This window comes from Mesoplodon mirus, assembly GCF_964341445.2.
Source record: "Mesoplodon mirus genome assembly, chromosome: 13".
In the NCBI taxonomy this organism is placed as follows: domain Eukaryota; kingdom Metazoa; phylum Chordata; class Mammalia; order Artiodactyla; family Ziphiidae; genus Mesoplodon; species Mesoplodon mirus.
The window spans coordinates 51331980-51357137 of record NC_138989.1 but is presented as its reverse complement, the minus strand read 5'-3'; the positions used below and the strand labels follow the sequence as shown (position 1 = coordinate 51357137).

Below are 25158 nucleotides of genomic sequence, written 5' to 3'. Positions count from 1 at the left end.
GGAGTTTTGACTCCTGGGAGGGTCTGTGTCCCTAACCTCTGTGTAATTTAAAGGTCAACTATAATTACATTCTAGGAAAAACTAGTACTGTAGTCTATTTTAGTGCTGTCCATTATAATAAATTATGCTTTATATTGCTTTAAAACATGCAACTAAATCACAGTATATAACAGGAATATGAGACAACCCCTTTGCACAAGGACAGGCACATGCAGCCCACACTGAACTGTGCTTCTCACAAGTATGAGCCTTACTCTTGGCTGCAACTGTCATTCTCACTCTCCGCTCCTACACAGTGTAAAATAGGGGCCATGAGGCTTCAGAGGAACAAGGATGCCTGATGACCCAGGGATGCAGCGCTTGTCAGGTCAAGCCTCAGTCAGGGACTGAGCTTCCATGAACAACTGCATGAACAACTCGGGACTCCAGCGTCACCTCCGTGTCAGGGAGGCAGGGACTGAGAGTAGGAGGATGGTGTCCACACAGTGCTTGGCTGGTTTTTGGTTTTGTTTTGTTTTTAATTTTCTGGGTCAACCCACAGGGAGGGCGTGGAGTCAGCCTGTACAGAACCCGGGTGTCTAGGTTTGGGATAAAATGTAACCACCAGACGTATGGAAAAGGAATAAAAGGCAGCTTCTCAATAATTCTGCACTTAAAAGCAAACCAGAACTCCCTTCATGTTTTATTGTACTTAGAGAAAACCAACAACTACACTTAGCAGGTCAAATATGCTGCTTATTAGGTAGAAATAAAAGTATTCCCCGAAATCTCCAAATTCCTACTCCTCTTCTAAAATTCAGCAACCATAAAAAGAAAACAATTTCCAAACCTCAGGATTTAAATTACAAAGGGGGTTAGAAAGACATGCTTCATTCTATTTGTTTCATTTTCCACTAAAAAAGAATAAATATGTTATAGAAGGGGATGCTGGTTATTAAAACTGAATTAGAAATTGTAAGGTTAACTGGATCCACAAAGCTTTGTCACATTGTTTACAAGCTTACCAGAACTAAGAATATACTAAATATTTTAACAACAACAAAAAATTCAAGTGACTTAAGATACTTATCTTTAAGAACTTCTCTTAAACATATACTTAAGCTCAGAATTCCTAAGTGAAAAGCTCAGAATGGGCCCGGAAGCTTTTGTAACTGGTTATCAAACAGATACCTTGGTCTCCAAATCTTTCCCCTTCTGTGATGTTGTCTGCAAAATGAGGTGGATCTTATCAGAAATAAAGTATGGGCCCAAATATGTTCCCTGAGTCCAGAATTCTGAGCTGTGGCTTTCAGGTTTCTGTGAGGGAGGGGTGAACACACTAAGGTTGGCACATCTGCCAGGACAGGAAGTCACCTGCCTCAAGCCCTAATGGCTGACCTGTTTATGACCCAGTGCAATTTGCAGAAAGGGAACCAACTTGGTGATTAATGGAGTAGCCAAGTGTGAGGCTGGTAATCCCTTAAGTTTTTACTAGTCAGTGGTAGGAAATCTTACAGAATGTAAAATACAGAAGACTATTCAAAACTAATTCAAATAAATGTCAAAAGAGTAAATAATGCTACAAATGAACATGTTCTATTGAGATAAAATTCTGGGGTTTAGCTGGAGGTTTCTTAAAGAATAATGACTAAAAGTGGACAAGACCAGAAAACATCCACTGTGCTAACTTTCCCTTAGGATACTCAATGTAACTATGAAGAGTTAGTTGATAACAGGTAACATAAATCCACTGTTGTTAACTAAGCTCTACCAAAAACCCTGCACTGAAATACTGCCTGAAGAAACACCTTGATAGTATCTGCACAATGAAGGGGGGGAATCAACCAGGGTGGGGATTTTTCCCATGAGTGATATCTCCATCTTCAGATGCAAAATCTCCTGGTCTAGGAGGCTATGTGACTTGTCACGCAGCTAATTTCTGGAGGAAGTCAAAGAAAAACCAGGCCTATCTGATTCTTTCTACTATACTATAGGGAACCCCATCTTTCCCTCTGGTGCAAAAACATAAGCCTTGGGGGAATGTGACACATATCCTTCTCCAAGGAATAACCAAAGTTAAAGAACTTTCTTATATAAATAGCCAGCTCTGGAAACATGACAGTGGACAACAAGCAAACCTCAGGAATGGTGAATGTGCTATTGGCAAGAATTTGGCAGTCAGCTCACATCTCCTTGGATGGGTGGAGAAGGGTGAGCAGGTGAGTACTGGCAGGTGGAGAGAGGATGCGGGGATGCGGGTTAGCGGTGCTGGCAAAGGCAAACCTGAGCTTGTAGGGCTATTCCCAGGGCGGCTCCAGGAAGCCTATGCTTCTTCCAGTCCTCCTGTCCACCCAACTCCCTAAGAACATCTCTTCCTAAGGAATGGCACATCGGCTACTGTGGGGTTTTTACATCACCCCAGATGTCTTCCATATCAGAACCACCCATTCTTACTCTCTCCAGCAGCTAGAACACAGTTTCTAGTCCTTGGCCACATTTCGTAAAAGGGCAGAAGGGTCAAAATCCCACCCCTGCTCCTGTTTCTCCCAGTTACATTCACAGGGGAACTTGTCTGTGTAAAATAGGAAGCTGCCGTTCTGGTTTATCGATAAGCCTCTGGAGAGTTGTGGTTCCTTCCACATATCAGCTCCCTGAAGTAGATCATCTCAGAGTGGATTGAAGAAACTGCTGTTCCAGCTTTGTGGCTGGAGACTCATCCTAGACCATGGGGTCCCCTCAACCTGCTGGCTCCTTTAAGGTCTGGCTTGAACCTCTGGCCTCTCTCTCTTCCCAAACAATGACTAGTAAAACTTCCTTTTTTTTCCCTTCCACTGAGATTATCCACATATGGGGGCATCCAAGAGCTCAAATCAGTGAGAATTAGTTTTCTGGGTGTACGAAGCCAAATAACCAGCAAAAGAGCAATAGCTATAAAGGGGAGGCTGGCTCTTTGCACCCATAATATCTCTGACACAAATATTACTTAAACCTGCCATTACAACTTACGGAATTTAAAAAATCTTACCTAATGAAATATTGATAAACATGGAAAAAATTGAAATACAACCTCATTCATTAAATGTGTTTTCATGAAGACACAAAGAAGCTCTATAGTGCATAATTAGAAACAATTTGATTTTACAATATGAGAAAAATCAAATAAATTACAGTACACTTGTATGATTAAATATTACATAGGCATTAAATGTTATGTTTTTGAAATGCCATAATAATACAGGAAAATGCTTATAATATATTTAGAGTTAACTATGTAAGAACATTTCAAAGAAAAAAGTAGAAAGAAACGTACAAAGTTAACAATCTTTATATCTATATAGTAGCATTTCAGGTGATTTTTACTTTTTTTGTATTTCTAAAGTTTTATACAAAGAGAATATATTACTCTTACAATCATAAAAAAATAAGTAAAAGTTTTAAAAGGTTATTTTTTAATATCAAGATTTCATATTACACCAATAAACTTTAGCTGTTTTTTCTTCAATCTGTTATCATTAACTGCATGATGAAATTAGTTTTAATCCAAATTTCTATTAATAAAATACATATTAATTCAAGTAATTTGGAAAGATTAAGCATAAAAATCTGATAGAATTCATTGCCTGAGTAGGTCTCATGGTATTTTATTTATTGTGTTTTTAAATATACAAAATTGAACCTCTGGCTTCTACTCAGAAAGCTACAAAGAGTGTTGCTCCAAACCTAACAAGAAAAAAGGCCAAATAATCATTAAAATCAACTTTTCTTGAATCCACTAGAGAGATGGGATTTCAGGGTAACCAAATAGCATGAATTCTAAAAAGGAACAGCTTTCCTTCCACCAAGAAAAGGTGGGACACAGCAATGGCCCATATAAGTAGAGCAGAGTAGGAAGATGGAGCCACCATGCCGAGCAGCAAGTCAAACTCAGATCACAGTTTTAGCAAATGGCCAAGGATAGTCTATCATGAGAGTATGGTGCCCCTGGGAACTACAGACACAGAGGGATTCAGCATGCACTCACAGCCTCTATCCAATGACCTCCACGGCACCACGAGGAAGATCGGGGCAGGGATGGAGACCTAAGAAAGTCTCCCCATGGTGCAGGCTGGGGGATGCACAACCAGATAACGAGAACAACAGCAACCACCCCATAGGAGGAGGGGAGCAGCCACCACACCACCTGGACAGGCAGGAAACTACACCCTGAGCCTTCTCCTCTGAGACAAAAGCCGTAAGCCACAGGGAGGACAGCAAATCTTGTTGCCCCTGACGCACAGGTGGCGTAGGAGAAGGGAAAAGAATAAGACTCAGTGCTGCTGCGGCAGGAGCAGGAAACTATCCTCAGCACAGAACTTTAGTGGTCCCCTACTACCGAGGGAGGTACAGGATCACTGAGGTAGCCCCCCCACCCAAGACCCAGGCACACTGACCCTTCTGAAGACCAACGTTGAAAACAAAGATGATGGAGAAAGCCCAGTCCAGGAAGTGTCACTGGTGCTTATCGCTAGCGGAGGGACAGGAGCATGGAGAGAGATCCCCTCTGAGGCTCAGACGCATGAAAAAGGTCTAAAGCTGACAGTGAAAAAGGAACTTTGAGAAAAAAACCCTTTGGCAAACCAGTCTTCACCTCAAGCACAAGGTAATACCTTAAGGAACTTGAAAACTGGTGGTGTAGGAACATACCAGAGCAACAGCAAAATCCAAACCCTGCTCCCCTCGAGAGCAGACTGACAACCTCTCTAATAGCCTAGCGTTAGAGACTTGCCCATTTACAGGCATAAATACTACCTACCTCAATCTATACTGTCCTATACACGATACCAAGCTTTCAACCAAAAATTACAAGATGTACAAAAATGCAGGAAAGCCCCAACTCCCCACCCCTGCTATCAAGAAATGAGGCCATCAACTGAACCAGACTTAAGACTTGAGTCAATACTGGAACTATAAAATTCACAATGATTAATATGTTAAAAACTAGTGGAAAAGGTACACAACTTGCATGAGCAGATGACACATTTCAGCAGAGAGAAACTAGAAGAAAGACTCAAATGGAAATGCTGGAAATAAGCATTAAAGGAGATGAAAAATGTGCTCAGAAGTTCATCAGGAAGACTCAACACAGAATCAGTTTCCTTGATGACAAGTCAGTAGAAATCGCCCAAATGAAACACAGAAGACAAAAGAGTGAATAGAAGTTTTACCCATGCAAGACATATTTTGGATGAATGTGTCATGAGCACTTAGAAAAGAGAGGGAAACAGCCAGGACCAGCAGTTTCCAGGTGAACAGGTCCTGGCAAGCTGAGTGCATCTCTTCTTTTTTTAAACAGGCGGTGGTGGACAAATGGAAAAAGAGTTTTTAGCTGACAACGCTGAGCACTTAGGTGCAGGTACAATGCTCAGTGTTTTACATATTCTTCATTATTATTATCCTCATTTTATAGATTATTATCTCTATTTTATAGAAAAATAATAATAATCTACCCAAAGGATCACACAGGTTGTCTGACCCTAAAGCTCCACCCTTACCACCAGATGCAGCCTACCTTGTGAACTCAATGAAGAAACGAGGAGACTGGATGATCATAGAGTTAGATGCCTTCCCACTAATTGCACTAAAATGGTCCCAATGCCCTAAATGATCAGTGCTGACCTGCAGGCTGCACTGGCTTACACATTCCTTGCCTTTGTCGACATTTTGGTCAATGACACAGAAACTCTGTTTATTCAATTTACATTAAATAAAACTAAGATTAAGAGTTAATGTGATGAATGGGCAAAGCAAAGTTCAAAAGTATATTGAGGCTGGAACTCTGGCCTGAAATCAATGGGAAAAAATGCAAAGTTCTACACTTAGGTGTGAAACAATCACAGAGATGCAGAATGGAAGAAACTGGCAAATGTGGATGAGTGGGGGAAAAAAACAAAACAAAACCTGGGAGGTATAGTGAATTACCAGTTTGATTTGGGCCAGCACCCAGGGCTGCTGCTGAAATCAGAGGTAGGATTTGTGGAAGGGTGACACTGTATCCCAGGAGCCTACCATATTACTATTCTTTGTACTGGATAGACAGAAAAATTAGTAACCCATATGATGAGGAGTTGTAAACTATATCCCCAAGGACTATCTGTGGAAACCATCGAGTTTAGTTTGGACTGGGTGGCATGATACCTGCCTTTAAATACTCAAAGAGCATCCATGGGGAAGCGAGTGTGTGTTGTTCAAGAAAGCAGTGCACAGCGTTTGGTTAATTACAGAGGGGCCGAGGTGGGTCCCAACAAGGAAGGCTTTCCCACAATTCCAGCGTCTATTAATGGCTGTTGGGGGGAAATGGCACTCTCTCTGCCAGAGTATCAGCAATGTGGCTGGTGAATGTCAGGAACACCTTGAACAAGACTTTGCCATCTCTTCAAGGCTAGGATTCTATTTTATATTATGTAACTCAAAAAGCACTTCAGTGGATCTTCAGATAATTCTGCTGAGTGAAAAAAAGCCAGCTCCAAAAGGTTACATGCTGTGTACACTACCATTTATATAACACTCTTGAAATCACAAAAGTGTAGAAATGAAGAACAGATTAATGGTTTCCAGGGATGTAGGTGGGGGTGGGAATAGGAGGGAAGTGATATTAGTGCTCCTGCTGGTAATGGATATATTCTGTCTTTTGACTGCACCAAAATCTCAATCTCCTGGTTTGCGATATGGTAGTACAGTATTACATGATGTTACCTTTGGAGAAAACTGGGTGAAGATTGCACAGGATCTCTATGTATTATTTCTAACAATTATATGTGAATCTACAAGTATCAATTATCTCAAAATAAAAAGTTTAACCAAAAAAAAATTAAAAAGCTTTTCAGATCTCACCCACATGTAGGTCATCTCAGTGGACCACACTGGCAGTGACATGCCAATGACCATGACCAAAGGGCTCACGGAACGTCCTCTCCTCCACAACCAGCCAGCACTTCCCAGAGCACCTGGAACCCTGGACACACCTGCTTAGCTCTCCAGGGAGACACTGCCTTCATCTCACAACCAGAATGCCAAAGCTTTCCTGCTAATGAACCCCAATATCCAACTTTTCTACTCCTGCCAGAGGTAATGATGTATTTCTAGCTGCCCAGATTCATAACTATGACCCTAGCTTTGATTCTTGATTTTGTTTTTCTACATGCAGAAACCCAATCCTAGGAAGCTATTCCTCAAAATGTCTCCAAATTTTCATCGTTCCATTTCTGCTGTAATTCTTAGCCAGGCCTCACCACCTCAGAGATTTGACACTGTGCTATCCCCCCAGCTTCCCATCCCTGTCAATTTCTCCCCAACCCACCCACCTCCATCCTACACACTGCACGATACTTCTCATCATTCTACCATCCTAACAAAACTTTGAGCAATGTTCCCAGTGTGGTGTGTGTGTGAGTGTGTGTGTGTGTGTGTGTGTGTGTGTTTGGGGGGGGTAGGGAGAAGAGGGAGCATGGCTTTCTAAGCTGTGTGAGAGTGTGTGTGTGTGTGTATGTGTGTGTGAAAGGGGGCTGTGGCCAGAGCTCCCCTAGACTCAGGTTTAGCAACTAGGCTACATGGGAGTCGGGACACAGGGCCATCCCCACACAGTACAAAGAAAGTCTGGAGATCTGTGACCAGCAACCTCGGGCGCAGCTGGAAGAATGAGCTTCAGTGGGGCAAACAGAAAAATGCAGAACTAGCAACACAGAATGGGCAGATTTCATGATGACATCAGGAGGTCATGAAACCCATAAGGAGGTGGACAACCCCTGTGGCCTCCCCCATGGCCAGAAGGGGATCCATACGGACACAGAGAGGCAGACTCTCTGTGTGAGGATGACGAAAGGCTATGCTGTACAAGCTGAATCACCTTACCCCCAATTAATGAGACTTCCAGATACACTAAAAGAAAAAAAATCCATACTGTGTGGAAAGCCATGGGGTGAGCATCTGCTTCTTACCTCTGACTGGGAAGTTTAAAGACAGATCTTTGTAAATAGAATGAAACATGTTATTGAAAACACTTTTTCTTTCTTTCAAAAAGTAATTATTTAGCTGCAAATGTAACATTTTCTCCTCTGTCTATAAGACTCAAATACCTGCAAATATTGCATAATGGCCCTCTGGCAGACTCACATCTTGTTGCCTTTCATGGAAGGAAAATGAAGAATTATGAAAATAGAATGACAACGTTTCTCTAACCCAGGATTCCATTATCAACTCTGTGCCTGTTTAAGGTGAAAACAACAGGACCTCATGGTTCCTGTTCTTTAGGTTCTGAGAAATCTTCATTGAAAGAAAACCCTAGGACCCCTGGCTTTCCTGATTTCTTAATTTAATTTGAACCAGGAAAACCACTGTGGTTGTACTGACCAATCTGAATGTTGAAGGAGGGGCCCGAGGCTTCCTTCTCAAAACCTAAGGGTTTCATGTTGGTGCATCCATTCGTCTTTGCAGATTCCTCACTGTCCAGTCATGGCGGTGAGGGGGAGTGTTGAGACCACCATACTGGTTTTGTAAAGACAAGTGATCTCATTAGAACTGCACTGAAGATAAACCCGGTGGCTGCGACCACTGCTGACTTTCAGCCACTAGCCTGGAACCGAGCACCCCCTGCAGGGTCAGGCGAGAGCTTCCTCTGACATCACAGAGTGGACACGGGCTGTGAGCATGACCCATGGTCCCCTTTCTAACAATGCCATAAGCTCCACGGCTTAGGCTGACCCTTGACTCTATTTTCTTTTCCTCAGGGTGACTGGCCTGGTATTGAACACAAGAGCTGGAGACTATTGTGGACCTTCCTTCTGGAAAATGAAAGATGGAGAAGGAAACCGGCACTGATCTGATGCTGATGCCCCAAGTGGCTGGGGAAGAGGCTGGTGCCCCAGGTGACTGGGGAGGAGGCTGGGGAGACAGAGGCCCCGAGGAGAGATGCCCAAGGTCCCAAACGCTGTGTGTGCTACACAGGGAAAGAAGTGGGGGAAGCATAATTCCTACAAACCCATTCTTGAGGACTTTTAATTTTGTGATTTCTCCATGGTATTTAGAAGTCAATAAGGATGTCCCTGTGCATTCCTTTTCCTTGCAGAATGATTCCAAAGAAACTGACAGGATGCTGTTGCAACACTGAAGGCTCTGAGCCTTCCTCCCATCTACTGAGCGGACAGAGGCACTTCTGTTAGGCCCACTTCCTTTTTCTCATCTCCTCTTTTTCTTCCTAGCCCATGGTCTCTCCTCTCGCCCTTTCCCCTCTCTCTCTTCTCTTCTTCCTGCCTTTGCCATCCTCTCTCCCCTCCCACTCCCACCACCGGGACCTTGCCCTCCCTCTATTCCCTTCCTGGTGATGAGCTAAAAGGTTGTCACTTTTCCTATCACAAGCATAGCTGCTAGGTTTTATTCCCTTTTGGAAATAGGGCTGCTTGTTGGCGTTTTATCATGACCATAATAAAGTCAGTTTTTATTGCAAATTCTCCCATCTCCCTAGCTTTTGGGGTCCTTGAGACCGTGCAGAGAGCACAGGGGAGGGAGCAACTTCCAAATGAACATGAAGGTTAGGGAAGGCTCCCAACAGAAGGAAAGAAAAATCAGAAAACGCTGAAACAGGATATGAGATATACATCTTCCCTCAGCCTGGCTAAATCAGCCTATTAGGCCCAGGATTCCACTCAGCTTGTAAAGTCACCTACAGCAGTTTGTAAATAGAGCCATATTCATTTTCCATAGAAAACAGAGCCAAATTTTTAAAAAGAAGAACAGATTTTCAGTCTTCTAAGAGAAACCATGGCTGTTTCTATTATAAAATGGGACTGGGGGGATTCTATCATCAATAATATTGGGAAAAGGAAAATTGAGAGGAAGATGTAAGGGCAACCAAGGACCTGGGACCCAGTGGGTATTGCATACCAAAGCCATCCAGAGGGGAAAGGCCCTCCCACCCACACAAGGGCACCATCACCAAGTCTGGAAGGAAGATACAGCCTCAACTAGATCTATTCTTGTCATAAAGTCAAATCAAGGCTGAGTGCCCCTGAAATACGGCAGGGTCCTCAGGAAGCAGGTACTTTGAGAAGTGAGGCCAAGGGATGTGACTCATTGCTTAAGAGCATGGCACTGGTGCCTGCCAGCCTTGGCAGGCTCGCCCAACTGGGGGTGGCAGTGAACATAGGGATGGGAAGCCTGGGATGACCACAGGTTCTGCAGGGACCCCTGGGAAGCTATGCAGATTCTGTGACCGAAGTCAGGCTGAAATTCCCCACCCAGGTCCTTGATGCCCTCCCTGCCTGACCCTGTTGCCTCCACTAGTCACCGTGGTTTCTGCCATGGTGCGTCACCCCAAGCTGACCATACTTCAGCCTGGGTCAGTAGCATCTGCTCAGGACAGGATCCCTTCTTACTTCCTCCAAGTCCACGTCGCCTCGCCCCCAGCCAGGTACCTCTCGGTCCCACCTGAATCCAGAGAAGACCACACCAGAGCCTCACTCAGCTTCCAGCGCCCCTTGGGTATCAGGGTGGATCTTCTTAAGGCAGCACCCCCAGAGTGTGGGCACTCACAGCCGAGGCACGGCCAGCCAGACGTAGGCCAAGATACGTGGGGGAAATTAGATAGATTCTCATAACCAAGCACTATTTCCTCAACTACAAAATGGGGATAGCATTGTTTACCTTAGAGTGGTCTTATGTAGATTAAAGGTGATAATGCTTGAAAAGCACCTACTATGGTGCCTGGTGCCTAGGTAAATTATTAATAAATGTTGGTCACTTTTATAATTGATGGCAGAGTTGAAAGGCAATCTCAAATTCATTCATCTATATATAGGAATATGCATATACATACGTATAACATATAAGTATGTACTTAAGTAACTGAAAGTATTAAACATGAAATACAGCAGGTAATATTAATACTCTATCCATAGCATAATGTTTTAATTAAGCATTAAAAACCAGAGGTGCCAAAAGCATTTGATTAATGCTTAAAAGGAAAAAATAAAAATACATTAAAAATTCATAAGCTCTTTGCAATTTGAGTGAGTTTTGTTTTTTGTTTTTTGTATTTTTTGTGGTATGCGAGCATTTCACTGTTGTGGCCTCTCCCATTGCGGAGCACAGGCTCCGGACGTGCAGGCCCAGCAGCCATAGCTCATGGGCCTAGCCGCTCTGCGGCATGTGGGATCTTCCCGGACCAGGGCATGAACCCGTGTCCCCTGCATCGGCAGGTGGACTCTCAACCACTGCGCCACCAGGGAAGCCCCTGAGTTTTGTTTTTTTTTAATCTATAAAATAGTAGTCCTTATTTGTACTGCAACAGGGCAGGAACGAAGCTGAATAGGACTTCTTTCTGCAAAGCCATCTCAGAGAGGGTAACAGTAAAAATATAGGAGTATAATATGCAAACTGAATAAAATGTTCCATCATAACCTCCTCTTACCTTTGACCCAATGAGCGTGTACAGCCACTGAATGGTTTCATTGTGGTTTATTACTCCATTCATCCCATCCACATACAACATAATCTGGCCCAAAGCTACAGAAGAGAAGAGAAAAAGAAGCAAGGAGACGTTATGGTTTATATGTAAATATAAGCTCCAATGACCATAATGTCAAGTGAGATTTTCACACTTTAAGTACACTGTATGTTAAGAACCAAATCTGCAGAGAATCCCTGAGCTCTGAAATTAGCTCAATCTCACTGCAGAAAGTGTTGATCACTCCAGAAGAAATAAGGGTTATCCTGGTGTCTGGAAGATGCAATTAAGGCACCAAATCCAGTGATTGTTGTTCCTCTGTGCCTTGATGTATAAATGCATGTTTTTACATTTCTATATCTGTATGTAGTCCCAGACGAGGAAGAGGTATCTACGATATGGTGTCTGGGTCGTGGCCTCCCGCTGGGGCCAAGAGGGTGCATGAAGTTTCTAAAAACAACTTGTCTGGTGCCCCAGCCTATGGTCAGGCAGGTCCCAGACACTATGGAACCATTTTGAGCCAATACAATTTGAACCCTTAAGATAAGGGATAAATATGTATTTAAATATTCTTTGTAATCCTTTTAAAGACTTTCAGGTTTTAAAATGTCAGAAATCATGAAAACAGAGGGTGGGGGTGGGGAGGGGGGGTGGGGAGGTCAGTGTTTAATGGGGACAGAGTTTCAGCTTAGGAAGGTGAAAAATTCTGGAGATGGATGATGGTGAGAGTTGAACAACAATGTGAATGTACTTAGTGCCACTGAGTACATTAAATATGGTTAAAATAGTATGTTTTATATTATGTGACTTTTACTGCAATAAAATTTTTTTTAAAGAAATCATAAAAAATACTGTTGATACCAAGCCCTAAATTCTTAGTTAAGAAAAATATAGTCACCACAGATTGTCATTATTCACCAAAAAAAAACCAAGACAAACCAAACAAAAAAACAAGCCACGTTATTACTTTTTTAAAAAACAAATATTAATGATTTTTTCAGTTCCGTTGGTATCAAAATAATTTGGATTCTAGAATACGAATAAACAGAAGTTACATACTCTAAGTAAATAGGCTTCCTTGAATCAGGTCTGACTTCCTAAATCTTACTGCAGCCATAATTAATTGGCATGGCATTGGCATTTTTAGGTGACACTTTTTTTTCTGGTAATATTAGGATATCTTATTTTAGAAAACTGACAACAAGAGGTATAAAGTGAAAATAATTCATAATCTCATAGTTTAAAGAATTATACTTAATATGTTGATATGTTTTCTTACATTCTTTCTTTTATGCTTTACACACACACATACACACAACTTTATATGTAGGTCGTGGGAACAGTCCAGATAAAATGGTGATGATTGAAAAGAGCAAAGCACAAAATAGTGATTGTACACAAATTCCAAGCATACAAATATATGTGTTATGTTAGAAAACTCACTATTATACTATCCAACAAAAGATCAAATGACAAAACCACATCATCATTCTGAGAAAAAGTATGCTCCTAAATATGTAAAAACTCAAAAATTTTTTCTGATTTATTTATTTATTTTTTAACATCTTTATTGGAGTATAACTGCTTTTCAATGGTGTGTTAGTTTCTGCTGTATAACAAAGTGAATCAGCTATACATAAACATATATCCCCATATCTCCTCTCTCTTGTGTCTCCCTCCCATCCTCCCTATCCCACCCCTCTAGGTGGACACAAAGCACAGAGCTGAACCCCCTGTGCTATGTGGCTGCTTCCCACTAGCTATCTATTTTACATTTGGTAGTGTATATATGTCCATGCCACTCTCTCACTTTGTCCCAGCTTACCCTTCCCCCTCCCCGTGTCTTCAAGTCCATTCTCTACGTCTGTGTCTTTATTCCTGTCCTGCCCTTAGGTTCTTCAGAACCATTTTTTTTTTAGATTCCATATATTTATGTTAGCATACGGTATTTGTTTTTCTCTTTCTGACTTACTTCACTCTGTATGACAGTCTCTAGGTCCATCCACCTCACTACAAATAGCTCGATTTCATTTCTTTTTATGGCTGAGTAATATTCCATTGTATATATGTGCCACATCTTCTTTATCCATTCATCTGTCGATGGATATTTAGGTTGGTTCCATGTCCTGGCTATTGTAAATAGTGCTGCATTGAACATTAGGGGACATGTATCTTTTTGAATTATGGTTTTCTCAGGGTATATGCCCAGGAGTGGGATTGCTGGGTTGTATTGTAGTTCTATTTTTAGTTTTTAAGGAACCTCCATACTGTTCTCCACAGTGGCTGTATCAATTTACATTCCCACCAACAATGGAAGATTGTTCCCTTTTCTCTACACCCTCTCCAGCATTTATTGTTTGTTGATTTTTTGATGATGGCCATTCTGACTGGTGTGATGTGATACCTCATTATAGCTTTGATTTGCATTTCTCTAATGATTAGTGATGTTGAGCATCCTTTCATGTGTTTGTTGGCCATCTGCATTATCTTCTTTGGAGAACTGTCTGTTTAGATCTTCTGCCATTTTTGGATTGGGTTGCTTTTATGATATTGAGCTGTATGAGCTGCCTGTATATTTTGGAGATTAATCCTTTGTCCATTGATTCATTTGCAAATATTTTCTCCCATTCTGAGGGTTGTCTTTTGGTCTTGTTTATGGTTTCCTTTGCAGTGCAAAGCTTTTAAGTTTCATTAGGTCCCATTTGTTTATTTTTGTTTTTATTTCCATTTCTCTAGGAGGTGGGTCAAAAAGGATCTTGTTGTAATTTATGTCACAGAGTGTTCTGCCTACGTTTTCCTCTAAGAGTTTGATAGTGTCTGGCCTTACATTTAGGTCTTTAATCTATTTTGAGTTTATTTTTGGGTATGGTGTTAGGGTGTGTTCTAATTTCATTCTTTTACATGTAGCTGTCCAGTTTTCCCAGCACCACTTATTGAAGAGGCTGTCTTTTCTCCACTGTATATTCTTGCCTCCTTTATCAAAGATAAGGTAACCATATGTGCATGGGTTTATCTCTGGTCTTTCTATCCTGTTCCATTGATCTATATCTCTGTTTTTGTGCCAGTACCATACTGTCTTGATTACTGTAGCTCTGTAGTATAGTCTGAAGTCAGGGAGCCTGATACCTCCAGCTCCGTTTTTCTTTCTTAAGATTGCTTTGGCTATTCGGGGTCTTTTGTGTTTCCATACTATTTGTGAAATTTTTTGTTCTAGTTCTGTGAAAAATGCCATTGGTAGTTTGATAGGGATTGCATTGAACCTGTAGATTGCTTTGGGTAGTATAGTCATTTTCACAACGTTGATTCTTCCAATCCAAGAACATGGTATATCTCTCCATCTGTTTGTATCATCTTTAATTTCTTTCATCAGTGTCTTATAGTCTTCTGCATACAGGTTTTTTGTCTCCTTTGGTAGGTTTATTCCTAGGTATTTTATTCTTTTTGTTGCAATGGTAAATGGGAGTGTTTCCTTAATTTCTCTTTCAGAGTTTTCATCATTACTGTATAGGAATGCAAGAGATTTCTGTGCATTAATTTTATTTCTTGCTACTTTACCAGATTCATTGATTAGCTCTAGTAGTTTTTTGGTAGCATCTTTGGGATTCTCTATGTATAGTATCATGTCATCTAAAAACAGTGACAGTTTTACTTCCTCTTTTCTGATTTGGATTCCTTTTATTTCTTTTTCTTCTCTGATTACTGTGGCTACAACTTCCAAAACTATGTTGAATAATAGTGGTGAGAGTGGGCAACCTTGTCTTTTTCCTGACCTTAGTGGAAATGGTTTCAGTTTTTCACCACTGAGAATGATGTTGCCTGTAGGTTTGTCATAGATTTTATTATGTTGGGGTAAGTTCCCTCTATGCCTACTTTCTGGAGAGTTTTTATCATAAATGGGTGTTGAATTTTGTCGAAAGCTTTTTCTGCATCTATTGAGATGATCATATGGTTTTTCTCCTTCAATTTGTTAATATGGTTTATCACATTGTTTGATTTGTATATATTGAAGAATCCTTGCATTCCTGGGATAAAGCCCATTTGATCATGGTGCATGATCCTTTTTTTTTAACAACTTTATTGACATATATTTTACATATCATAAAATTCACGCATTTTACATGCACAATTCAATGCTTTTCAGTAACTTTACTGAATGGCACCATAAATCAGTTTTATAATATTTTCATTGTCCCAGTAAGATCTCTCATGCCCACTGACAATTAATCCTATTACCACCCCCAGGTGCAGACAACCACTAATCTACTTTCTGTCTCTATAAATTTTGATCATGGTGCATGATCCTTTTAATGTGCTGTTGGATTCTATTTGCTAGTATTTTGTTGGGGATTTTTTCATCTATGTTCATCAGTGATATTGGTCTGTAGTTTTCTTTTTTGTGACATCTTTGTCTGGTTTTGGTATCAGGGTGATGGTGGCCTCGTAGAATGAATTTGGGAGTGTTCCTCCCTCTGCTGTATTTTAGAAGTAAAAACTCAAAATTTTAAACAATTAATTGAACATATCCTTGACATACTAAACTGTACATTTTTGAAAATAACAGTTTCATATTCTATTTAGTGGTGAAACACTGGAGATACTCCTATTAAAATCGGAAATAATTTTAAAATGATACCCATTAATCCCGTGATTATTTAATACCATGCTACAGAGTTTCAAGCAAATTTAACAAGACATGAAAAATAATTAAAGGTAGGATGTTTAGAAATGAATACATAATACTGTCATTATTTGCAAGAAATATATAGACCCAATAAAAAATTCATCTACAGAATTTATAATAGATCACAATTATAACCACTTTCTCATCTTAATGAGAAATAAGTATGTAACATACAAAGAAAATCAAAGTTTGATATAAAAATATAATACTAGATAAATGATATGACAGCAAATATGATAAAGGCTTAAATGATTTATTATATAAACAATTCATAGAAGTTGATAAGAAAATACTAAATGCCAATAGAAAAAAACTAAAAGCATTTCATAAGAGAGATGACAAGCTGGTTTACAATAACAAACTTGTTCATCCTTACTATAATAAAAATGCAAATTAAAACAATGAGGTAGAATTTTCACTTAAATCATGAAAGATATTTTTAAAAGAAATGATTAGGTTATCAATTGCTGGAGAGGTTAAACAAGTAACTTCATACATTCCTGGTGGTGGGGCAAGTTGGTACAAGTCCTATAATAAGGCTATTTAGTGCTATAATTGTTTTAAAAATAGTTACCATTTAGTGTGTACCATGTCCCAAAGTCCAAGGGTGGGACTTTATACGTGTTATTAATACAACAGCCCTGCTGTGAGGCAGGTATTATAACTCCTGTCTGACAGAGGGAAAAACGGAAACTCTGAAAAGTAAAGGAATGTGCCCCCAAATCCCATCACTACCAAGTGGTGGAGTCCACCTCCAGCCAGGGTAGGCGGGCTCCTCCATGTCTATACTCAGAGCCTGGAAGTCCTCTCTAAGCTCTTCCCAAGCCAATGTGATTTCGGGAATCTATCCTAAGGAAATAACCCTAAGTTAAAGGGGGAAAAAAAAGGATAAAGCAAAGATACTCACTGGAGTGTCATCTATAACATCAAAATATCAACTGAAATCTAAATATGTATCAGATCTAGAACTCAGCAATTTATCAAAGCTATGTCCTAACCTGTGAACTGTTTCTGATAAAATAATTAAAAAGTAGAACCTTATAACGATTATGTAATTTAGTAAAACACTAAAATCTCAAGCATAGAAGGAAAGGGAAACCCATTATATATTAAGCACTATGATTGGTTATATGTTCTTTGGATGTATTTTTTTCTACTTTTCCCTGATTTTCATTATAAGCATCTATTAATTTTATAATTGGAAAGTAAAGAAATATACAAAAAGGAACCAAATAAGACTGTGTAATGTAAAGTGTTAGGTGCTTCTCTTGGTTTTTAGAATTTTTTTACTAGCCCATCCCTCTTGGCATACCCCTCCCTCCTTCAGAAAGATATAACACCCACTTCATGAAAGAGTTCTGGGAATTCAGCACATTCTGCCCATTTTTCCCTTTCCCTTTTTCTTTCCTCCTCTCCCTTCCAAAACAAACTGGCAAATCTCCAGGGAAGAGGACTTTGTACCACAGTCCCTTTCCATTCAAGTTCCACTGCTGAGGAAGCAAATCCAAGGCATATTTAGCATCTTCTAAATCAGCTAAATGGCACAGGGAAGTCAATGTAGACTGTTCAGCTTCTGGAAGGTACATTTCTTGGGGAGACCCTCCCCCCAAGGCTGAAAAGCCAGGAATGAAAGTTTCCTCCCTAACTGCTCAGGGCCTGTGGTACTGCAGAAAGCCCAGCAAGCCAGGGCACCACTACAAAAAGGGAGTCAAAGTAAGAATTTCTGTAAGTTTTTGCTCTATGATGTTTCCCTTCAAGGTTCTATTAACTGCCCACTTTGAAGGAAGAAAGTCACCAGAAAGTCCACATCTAATGGAATTCAACTTTCTGATCATACTGATTTGTCATAATATTGTGACAATCAAAAGCTTTCAGGCTAGATCTTTTGCACCCTAGCCCTAAAGCTAAAGCACTCCATCCTGCAAAACACACTGCAGACACAAGATGGCACTAAATAGATTTAAGTGGGTTAATGTCTCACTAAGCTTCCACAGCAAAATACCACCAATGTAAATGAGGGCCTGTGAATAAAACTCGCCCAGGAAAAAAAAAAGAAAAGAAAAGTAGATGGCCTGGGTCACAGGAACCACGAAAATGAGTGATTTCCATTTCTAAGAAGGATGAGGAGGATCAGAATGTCAGAACACAGTGGTGGGTAACAATAGCACAGGTCTAAAAAGAGACCAGGGCCTTTGTTGTTATGCTGCTCATGGAATTTACTCGAGGCATTTTTATTAATTTTCTGTGCTTCAGTTCCCTCATCTCAAAAATAAGATAGTAAGACGGTAGTACCTACTTTTCAGGGGTGTTGTAGGGATTGAGTTAGAGCAATGCCTGACTCAGAGCAGGTGCTCAATAAACATTAGTCATATCAAGTATGTCACTGAAGTCACATCAATTATCTACTGGACAGAAGCACTCAATGAAAGACTCTCCAAGACACACAGTGGGGGAGAGCCCTCTGCCCAAATCAGTCACAATTATTTTTTCTAAAAATTTTTTGTTTTACTTTTTATATTTAGATATATGCTCCATTTTGAGATTTTTTTTGTATAAATTGTGAGGTTTAGATTGATATTCTTTTTTTTTTCACATAGATGTCCAATGGATCTAATACCATTGTTTGAAGAGACTATCCTATCTTTATTTGCTTTTGCAAATTTGCCAAAAATCAATTGGCTATGTTTGCATGGGTCTATTTCTGGATTCTCTATTCTGTTCCACTGATCTATCCATCTATCCTTTTGCCAACACCACAGTATCTTGATTACTGTAGCTTCATAAGAAGTCTTAAAATCAGGTAGTATGACTCCTACAATTTCATTCTTCCTTTTAAAAATTGTTTTGGCAATTCTTGTCCTTTGGCCTTTTCATGTAAATTTTAGAAGCAGTTTTTCTAAATCTGAAAAAAATCTTTCAGGAAGTATTATGGGAAATGCATTAAATCTACAGATAAATTTTGGAAGAATGACATCTTTACTACATTCAGTCTTATAACCCAAGATCCTATTATGTCATCATTTAGATCTCTATTTTCATGAGTGTTTTGTAGTTTTTAACTGAAGATTCTGTATATGGCTTTTTGCTAAATTTATAAGTATTTCATATATTTTGGAGCTACTGGAAACATTTTTAAAACTTCTCCATTTCCAACTATTTATTATTAGTATATAGAAATAAAAATTTTGTTTGTTTGTTTTGACTTTGTATTCTGTAACTTTGTTAAACTTATTAATTCTAGGGGTTTGGGGGTTATGTTTTTGTAGATTCTCTGAGGTTTTCTACATAGCCAGTAATGTTGTCTGTGACCTAGAACAATTTTATTTCTTCCTTCCCAACCTATATTCCCCACCCCACCCCCACCCTTTATTCCTCTTTGCCTTATTGCACTGGTTAAGTATTTCAATAGGGGTGGTAGGAGTGGACAACTTTGCTTTTTCTCGGTATTAGGGGGAAAGCATGTAAGTCTTTCACCATTAATTATGATGTTAGCTATAGGTTTTTGCACATTGCCCTTTATCAAAGTGAGGACAATCCCCCCCAATGTCTAGTTTGTTAAGAAATTTTTGTTTAATCATAAATGAATGCTGAATTTTGTCAAATGTTTTTTCTATATCAATTGATATTATCAAGTGGGTTTTCTTCAGACTGATAATGTGGTGAGTTACACAAAGTGAATTTCAAATACTGAACCAGCCTTGCATTCCCTCTTGGCCATGGTGCATTATTCCTTTTATAGATTGCTGAATTTGATTTGTTGATATTTTGCTGAGGATTTTAGCATCTTTGTTCATGAGACATATTGGTCTGTAGTATCCTGTCTCCATCTTGTTTCATATCATGGTAATGCTGGTCCTATAAAATGAGTTGGGAAGCATTCCCTCCTCTGATGTTTTCTGGAAAAGATTACGTAAAATTGGTTTTATTTTGTCTTTAAATGTTTGGCAGAATTACCAGGAAACCATCTGAGCCTGGAGATTCCTTTTTCAGAAGATTGTTAACTACAAATCAAATTTCTTTAATAGTCATCATTAATAACATTTATAGTAAAAAGGCTAGTCAGGTTATCTATTTCATCTTGGGTGAATTTTGGTAGTCTGTGGTTTTTAAGGAACTGGCCCTTTTCATCTAATTATCAATTTTATATACCTAGAGTTGTTCATAGTATTCTTTTATTACTCATTTAATGTCTGTGGAGTCTGTCATGATAGCCCCTCTATCATTACAGATGTTGGCAATTAGTGTCTTCTCTTTTTCTTTGTCATTGTTGCTTATTATCTTCCTTTTCAAAGAATGAGATTTTGTTTCACTGATATCGACTCCGTTGTTTCTGTTTTCAATTTCATTAGTTTTTACCCTTATCTTTATCATTTCTTTCCTTCTACTTGGTTGAGTTTGTTTTTCCTTTTTTATTCTAGTTTCTTAAGGCAGGTGTTTATATTATGGATTATTTTCTTTTTTTCTAATAGAAATGTGTAATACTATAAATTTCTCTACATGCATTGCTTCAACTGCATCCCACAAATTTTTGTTTTTCATTTTAATTTAGTTCAAAATATTTTCTAATTTCCATTTGAGAATTCCTCTTCAACATATGGATTATTTAAAAGCATGTTGTTTAATTTCCAATTAATTTCCAAGCATTTGGAGATATTCCTGTTACCCTTCTATAATTGATTTATAGTTTAACTCCATTATGGCCAGAAAATATATCATATGATTTCAATTCTTTTAGATTTGTTATTTTTATGACCCAGGATATTACCTATCTTCATGAATGTTTTATATGTACTTGAAAAGAATATGTATTCTGCTATAGTTAGGTAGAGTACTCTAAAAATGTCAATTAGAACTAGTTGTTGATGGTACTGTTTAGTTCCACAATAGCTTTGCTGATTTTCAGTCTACCAGTTCTATTGATTACTAAAAAAGGAATGCTGAAGTCTTCAACTACAACAGAGGATTTTCCATTTCTTATTTCAATTCTCTCAGTTTTTGCTTCATGTATTTTGAAGCTCTATAGGTTTTCCAATTCTGGATGAATCAACTCTTTTATCATTATAATGTCCTTCTTTATCTCTTGCTATTTTCTTTACTTTGGCCTCTACTTTCTCTAATGTTAATATGGCCTTCTTTTGATTAGTGTTTGTATGATATTTATTTCTGCATCCTTTTGCTTTTAAACTAACTATAGCATTATAATTAAGGTGGGTTTCTTATAGGCAGCATTTAGTTGGGTCTTGTTTTTTGTATCCATTCTGATAATCTCTGTCTTTTAATCACTGTGATCAGGCCAGTTACATTTAATATAATTATTGGTACATTTGAATTTAGGTCCATCATCTCCATTCTGCTACTGAGCCCGTCTAGTAAGATTTTTATTTTGACTAATGTATTTTTCATTTCTAAATTTTTCATTTGGCTCTTCTTTATATCTTCTGTTTCTTTTCTGAGACTTTCTATCTTTCCATTCACTTCAACAGTGTTCATCCTTACTTCCTTTTTTTATAATAGCTGCTTTAAAGCATTTGACAAATTCAGTCAATGTCACCCTGGCACCGGGGTCTACTGATTTGTCTTTTCCTATGCAAGTTGAAATCTTCCTAGTTTATTGTATATCAACTAATTTTGGCTTATATCCTGAACATTTTGAAAATTATAAGACTCTGGATTTTGTTTAAATATTAGAGAAAATGTTGACATTTTTGTTTAAGCAGGCAATTTAACCTGTTCCCTTTAAGCCACAAGTTCTGACCTGCCTTTAATGGGCTGTGGTTCCAATACCAGTTCAATTTTCAAAGTCCTTTGTTGCGCCATTTGGATTGGCCCTGCATGTCTACCACCCAGTGGCTAGTCTGGAACCTGGGCAGCGGTCTACCTTGTTCAGTTCTCAAAGTCTTTGGTATACTGATTAGCATCAGATTCATGCGTGTAGTTTGTGGTGAGCCCAGGGGCTCATAAAAAACTTTGAAGGTCACTTTCCTGAGCTCCTCTTTTTCCATTATCTCCCTGATACTTGCTTTTAGGTTCCCTGGGGCTCCCTTTCTTGGTCTTTCAACCAGAGAGCTGGGCCATTATTTATCCTGCTCTGCCACTGACGTTTTGTGACTGTGTTCACATCTGGGGCCAAGCAGTGGGAAAACAGAGAGGGAAAAATACAAACGGAATTCACCCCAACCCCCTTGTGACTACAACTCCTCTCAATCAAAGCAAAAGTTTATGCCTCCTTCCCTCAGAGTTTTAGGTGCCTGCAGGCCCCTGCTGTTCTCACATTATTATCACAGCTGTTCTTACCATGCAATTACCTGGGGGCAGGGGTTCAAGATAACAGAGAAAAGACTAAGAAACACCGGGGGACTTTTGCACTCTTGAGTGTTTGGAGTCCCTTTTCCTCCTACTCAAGCCAGAAATAGAAGGCCTTTTCTGGAACTCTCTCTGAATACACTGATGGTCACTTTTGGGTTTGGGGCTGATTTGAGTCCAGACCAGGAAATACTAGAAGAAAAATGTGAAAAGCATCATCATAATGCTATCTTCAAATCTTAGTCTTCTTCTCCAATCTGTCCACTACCATTTACTCTTCAAAGTCCTCAAATAGCTGCTTTACGTATTTTTTTCCCAGGTTTATAGTCACATCTAATGGGAGAGATAGTTCCAGTGTGCTTACGCCCTCTCAGGCAGAACTTCTCCCTCTCTGCTTTTAGAATAAGAACTCTAGCAGCAACATGGAAGGTGGCCTGGAGTGAAGCCCTGTGTCTGGGTCTGCTCAGAACTTTGCCTCAACAGTCTAACCACATGGTTTTCAATCCTTTTTCTCTTCTTCATTTCTCCTCTCCTTTTCATTTTCCTTCTTATTTTCCTTTCTTTTTTGAAGCTGGAAATCTTTTAGTCCAAGGATCTTCTAAAAGGAACAATAACATACACCACAGATAACTCCCAGCAAGATAACTTGCTGAAAGCAGGACTGGTGGGTTTAAACTGCTTCCCCCTTAACACCTGACACTCCTCACCCTGCCTACTGCAGTGAGTCCCAGTGGGGCCTGTTAAAAGCATCCAATCACCCAGGCTACACACTGAAGCTCACTGCACACTTACATTTTCAAACACCACAAGTGGGTTAGGAAATCAATTTAGTGAGTCCAGACCGTCAATTTATTTTTTCAGGAAACAAAACAGAATAGAAAATAGAGTGCATTTCATTTTAGGTAAGGGCTGTTTCTATTTTTGTTCTATTTTATATAAATATGAAGACTTTTCCTATAGATCTCAGCCACAGAAGTTTGGAATCTATTATTCCAAACTCCTTTCCTTCCCTTATCCTTTGCCTCCAGTGAGTCATCTAATTCCCTCCATTTCCCTCTGAAACAGGCCTTGAATTCACCTTTTCTTCCCTCCATCACTGCCTCAGGTCCAGCTTCCATTGTCTCTCTCGGATTATAGCAACTGCTGATCCAGCCTGATTCCCACTCTTTTTCTAATCCATGAAAGATGTCACTACTGAATTTTCTAAAACATTAACCATATCAGCTGAAGATGGAAGACCTCCCAGCTCCCTCCCATCCCCAGCCTCCCAACCACCTTTCAGTTTTCTGTCCACCCCATCTGGGCTCCTGTGTCTCTGAGCCTTCTGCTTCCATTAAGGGCTTCCTAAGACTGTCAAAAGACTGTTGATTTAGTTACATGTGCCTTCCTTTTAAAGAGAAGTTCTTACATATAAAATATATATTCATTTATAAACCAGAGCTAGATGTAATTTTTTTTAAAAAAGAAGTTCTTACTCATCGGAGACAACCACTCCAAGAAAACAATCTCATGTAGGTTATTTGCCTGCTTGTTCATGTCCTTTCCTTTGGCCAAAGATGCCAAAAATGCCATGGAAGAAATTGAAAGGTAATTCCTTCCTAGCAGAGTCATCTGACTTTTTAAACAAAGAGCTCTTAAACACTGCTGCCCTGAGTAGTCTTTTAATAAACTCCTCATCCATTCTTTCCTTTCACTCGATATTACAGTGAAATTACAGGTCACATGTACTCTGTAAATGGGCTCGGAGATTCCAGAGCTGCATTACCTTCTTAAGGGAATTACACAGTTTAGGCTGAAGTGTTTTTAATGCAATGTTGTTGGGTTTTTTTAAAAGCACTGAAATAACTATAGGCATATCATACATTTGACTATAAACTAGCCCTTTTTTTATGTCCTGGACAAGGCTTTCACTTGCAAACTAAGCATCCACTTGCATATCTGATCTTAGAGTTCCACCATGAAACAAAAGATTTCTCCCACTGAAGTCTGAGTATTTCAATTTACCTTTGTACATCACCTCCCCACCATATATATATATATATATATATATATATATATATATATATATATATATATATTTGCATCTTACAGTAACTTTTAATTTTGATACAATTTCAAAATTACAAAAAAGTTGCAGAAATAGTGCAAGGAACTCTTGTTTACCCATATACATTTTACCCAGATCCATTAATTGTTTATATCGTGTACCATTTACTTTATCATTCTCTCTTCCTGAACTTTTAAAAATATTTTTAAATAAAAATTGTGTATATTTAAGGTATACGTCATGATGATGTGATATACACATACACAGTGAAATGATTACTTAGTCAAGCTAATTAACATATCAGCTCCTCACAGAGTCACAGTTGTGTGCGTGATATCTACTCTCTTAGCAAATTTTGCTAATTCAATACAGTATTGTTAACTATAGTCATCATGCCTGGACATTAGATCTCTAGACTTATTCAACTGCGTTTTCCCACTCCTGACTTGGTTTTCTTCTTCTTTTTTTTTTTTTTTTTTTTTTTTTTTGCAGTACGTGGGCCTCTCACTGCTGTGGCCTCTCCCGTTGCAGAGCACAGGCTCCGGACGCGCAGGCTCAGCGGCCATGGCTCACGGGCCCAGCCGCTCCGCAGCATGTGGGATCTTCCCGGACCGGGGCACGAACCCTCGTCCCCTGCATCGGCACTCTCAACCACTGTGCCACCAGGGAAGC

At 39.3% G+C, this 25158-nt stretch overlaps 1 protein-coding gene across 6 annotated transcripts in view; it reads right to left on the bottom strand.

Annotated features, from left to right (window-relative positions):
- Nucleotides 1–25158, bottom strand: part of FHOD3 (formin homology 2 domain containing 3) — a 495977-nt gene that overhangs the window by 207716 nt on the left and 263103 nt on the right. For all 6 annotated transcript variants that reach the window (XM_082640045.1, XM_082640046.1, XM_082640047.1 and 3 more), the window contains exon 6: nucleotides 11420–11514. In XM_082640045.1, coding sequence (XP_082496171.1) covers nucleotides 11420–11514 — 95 coding nt within the window. The remainder of the gene's footprint in view (nucleotides 1–11419; nucleotides 11515–25158) is intronic.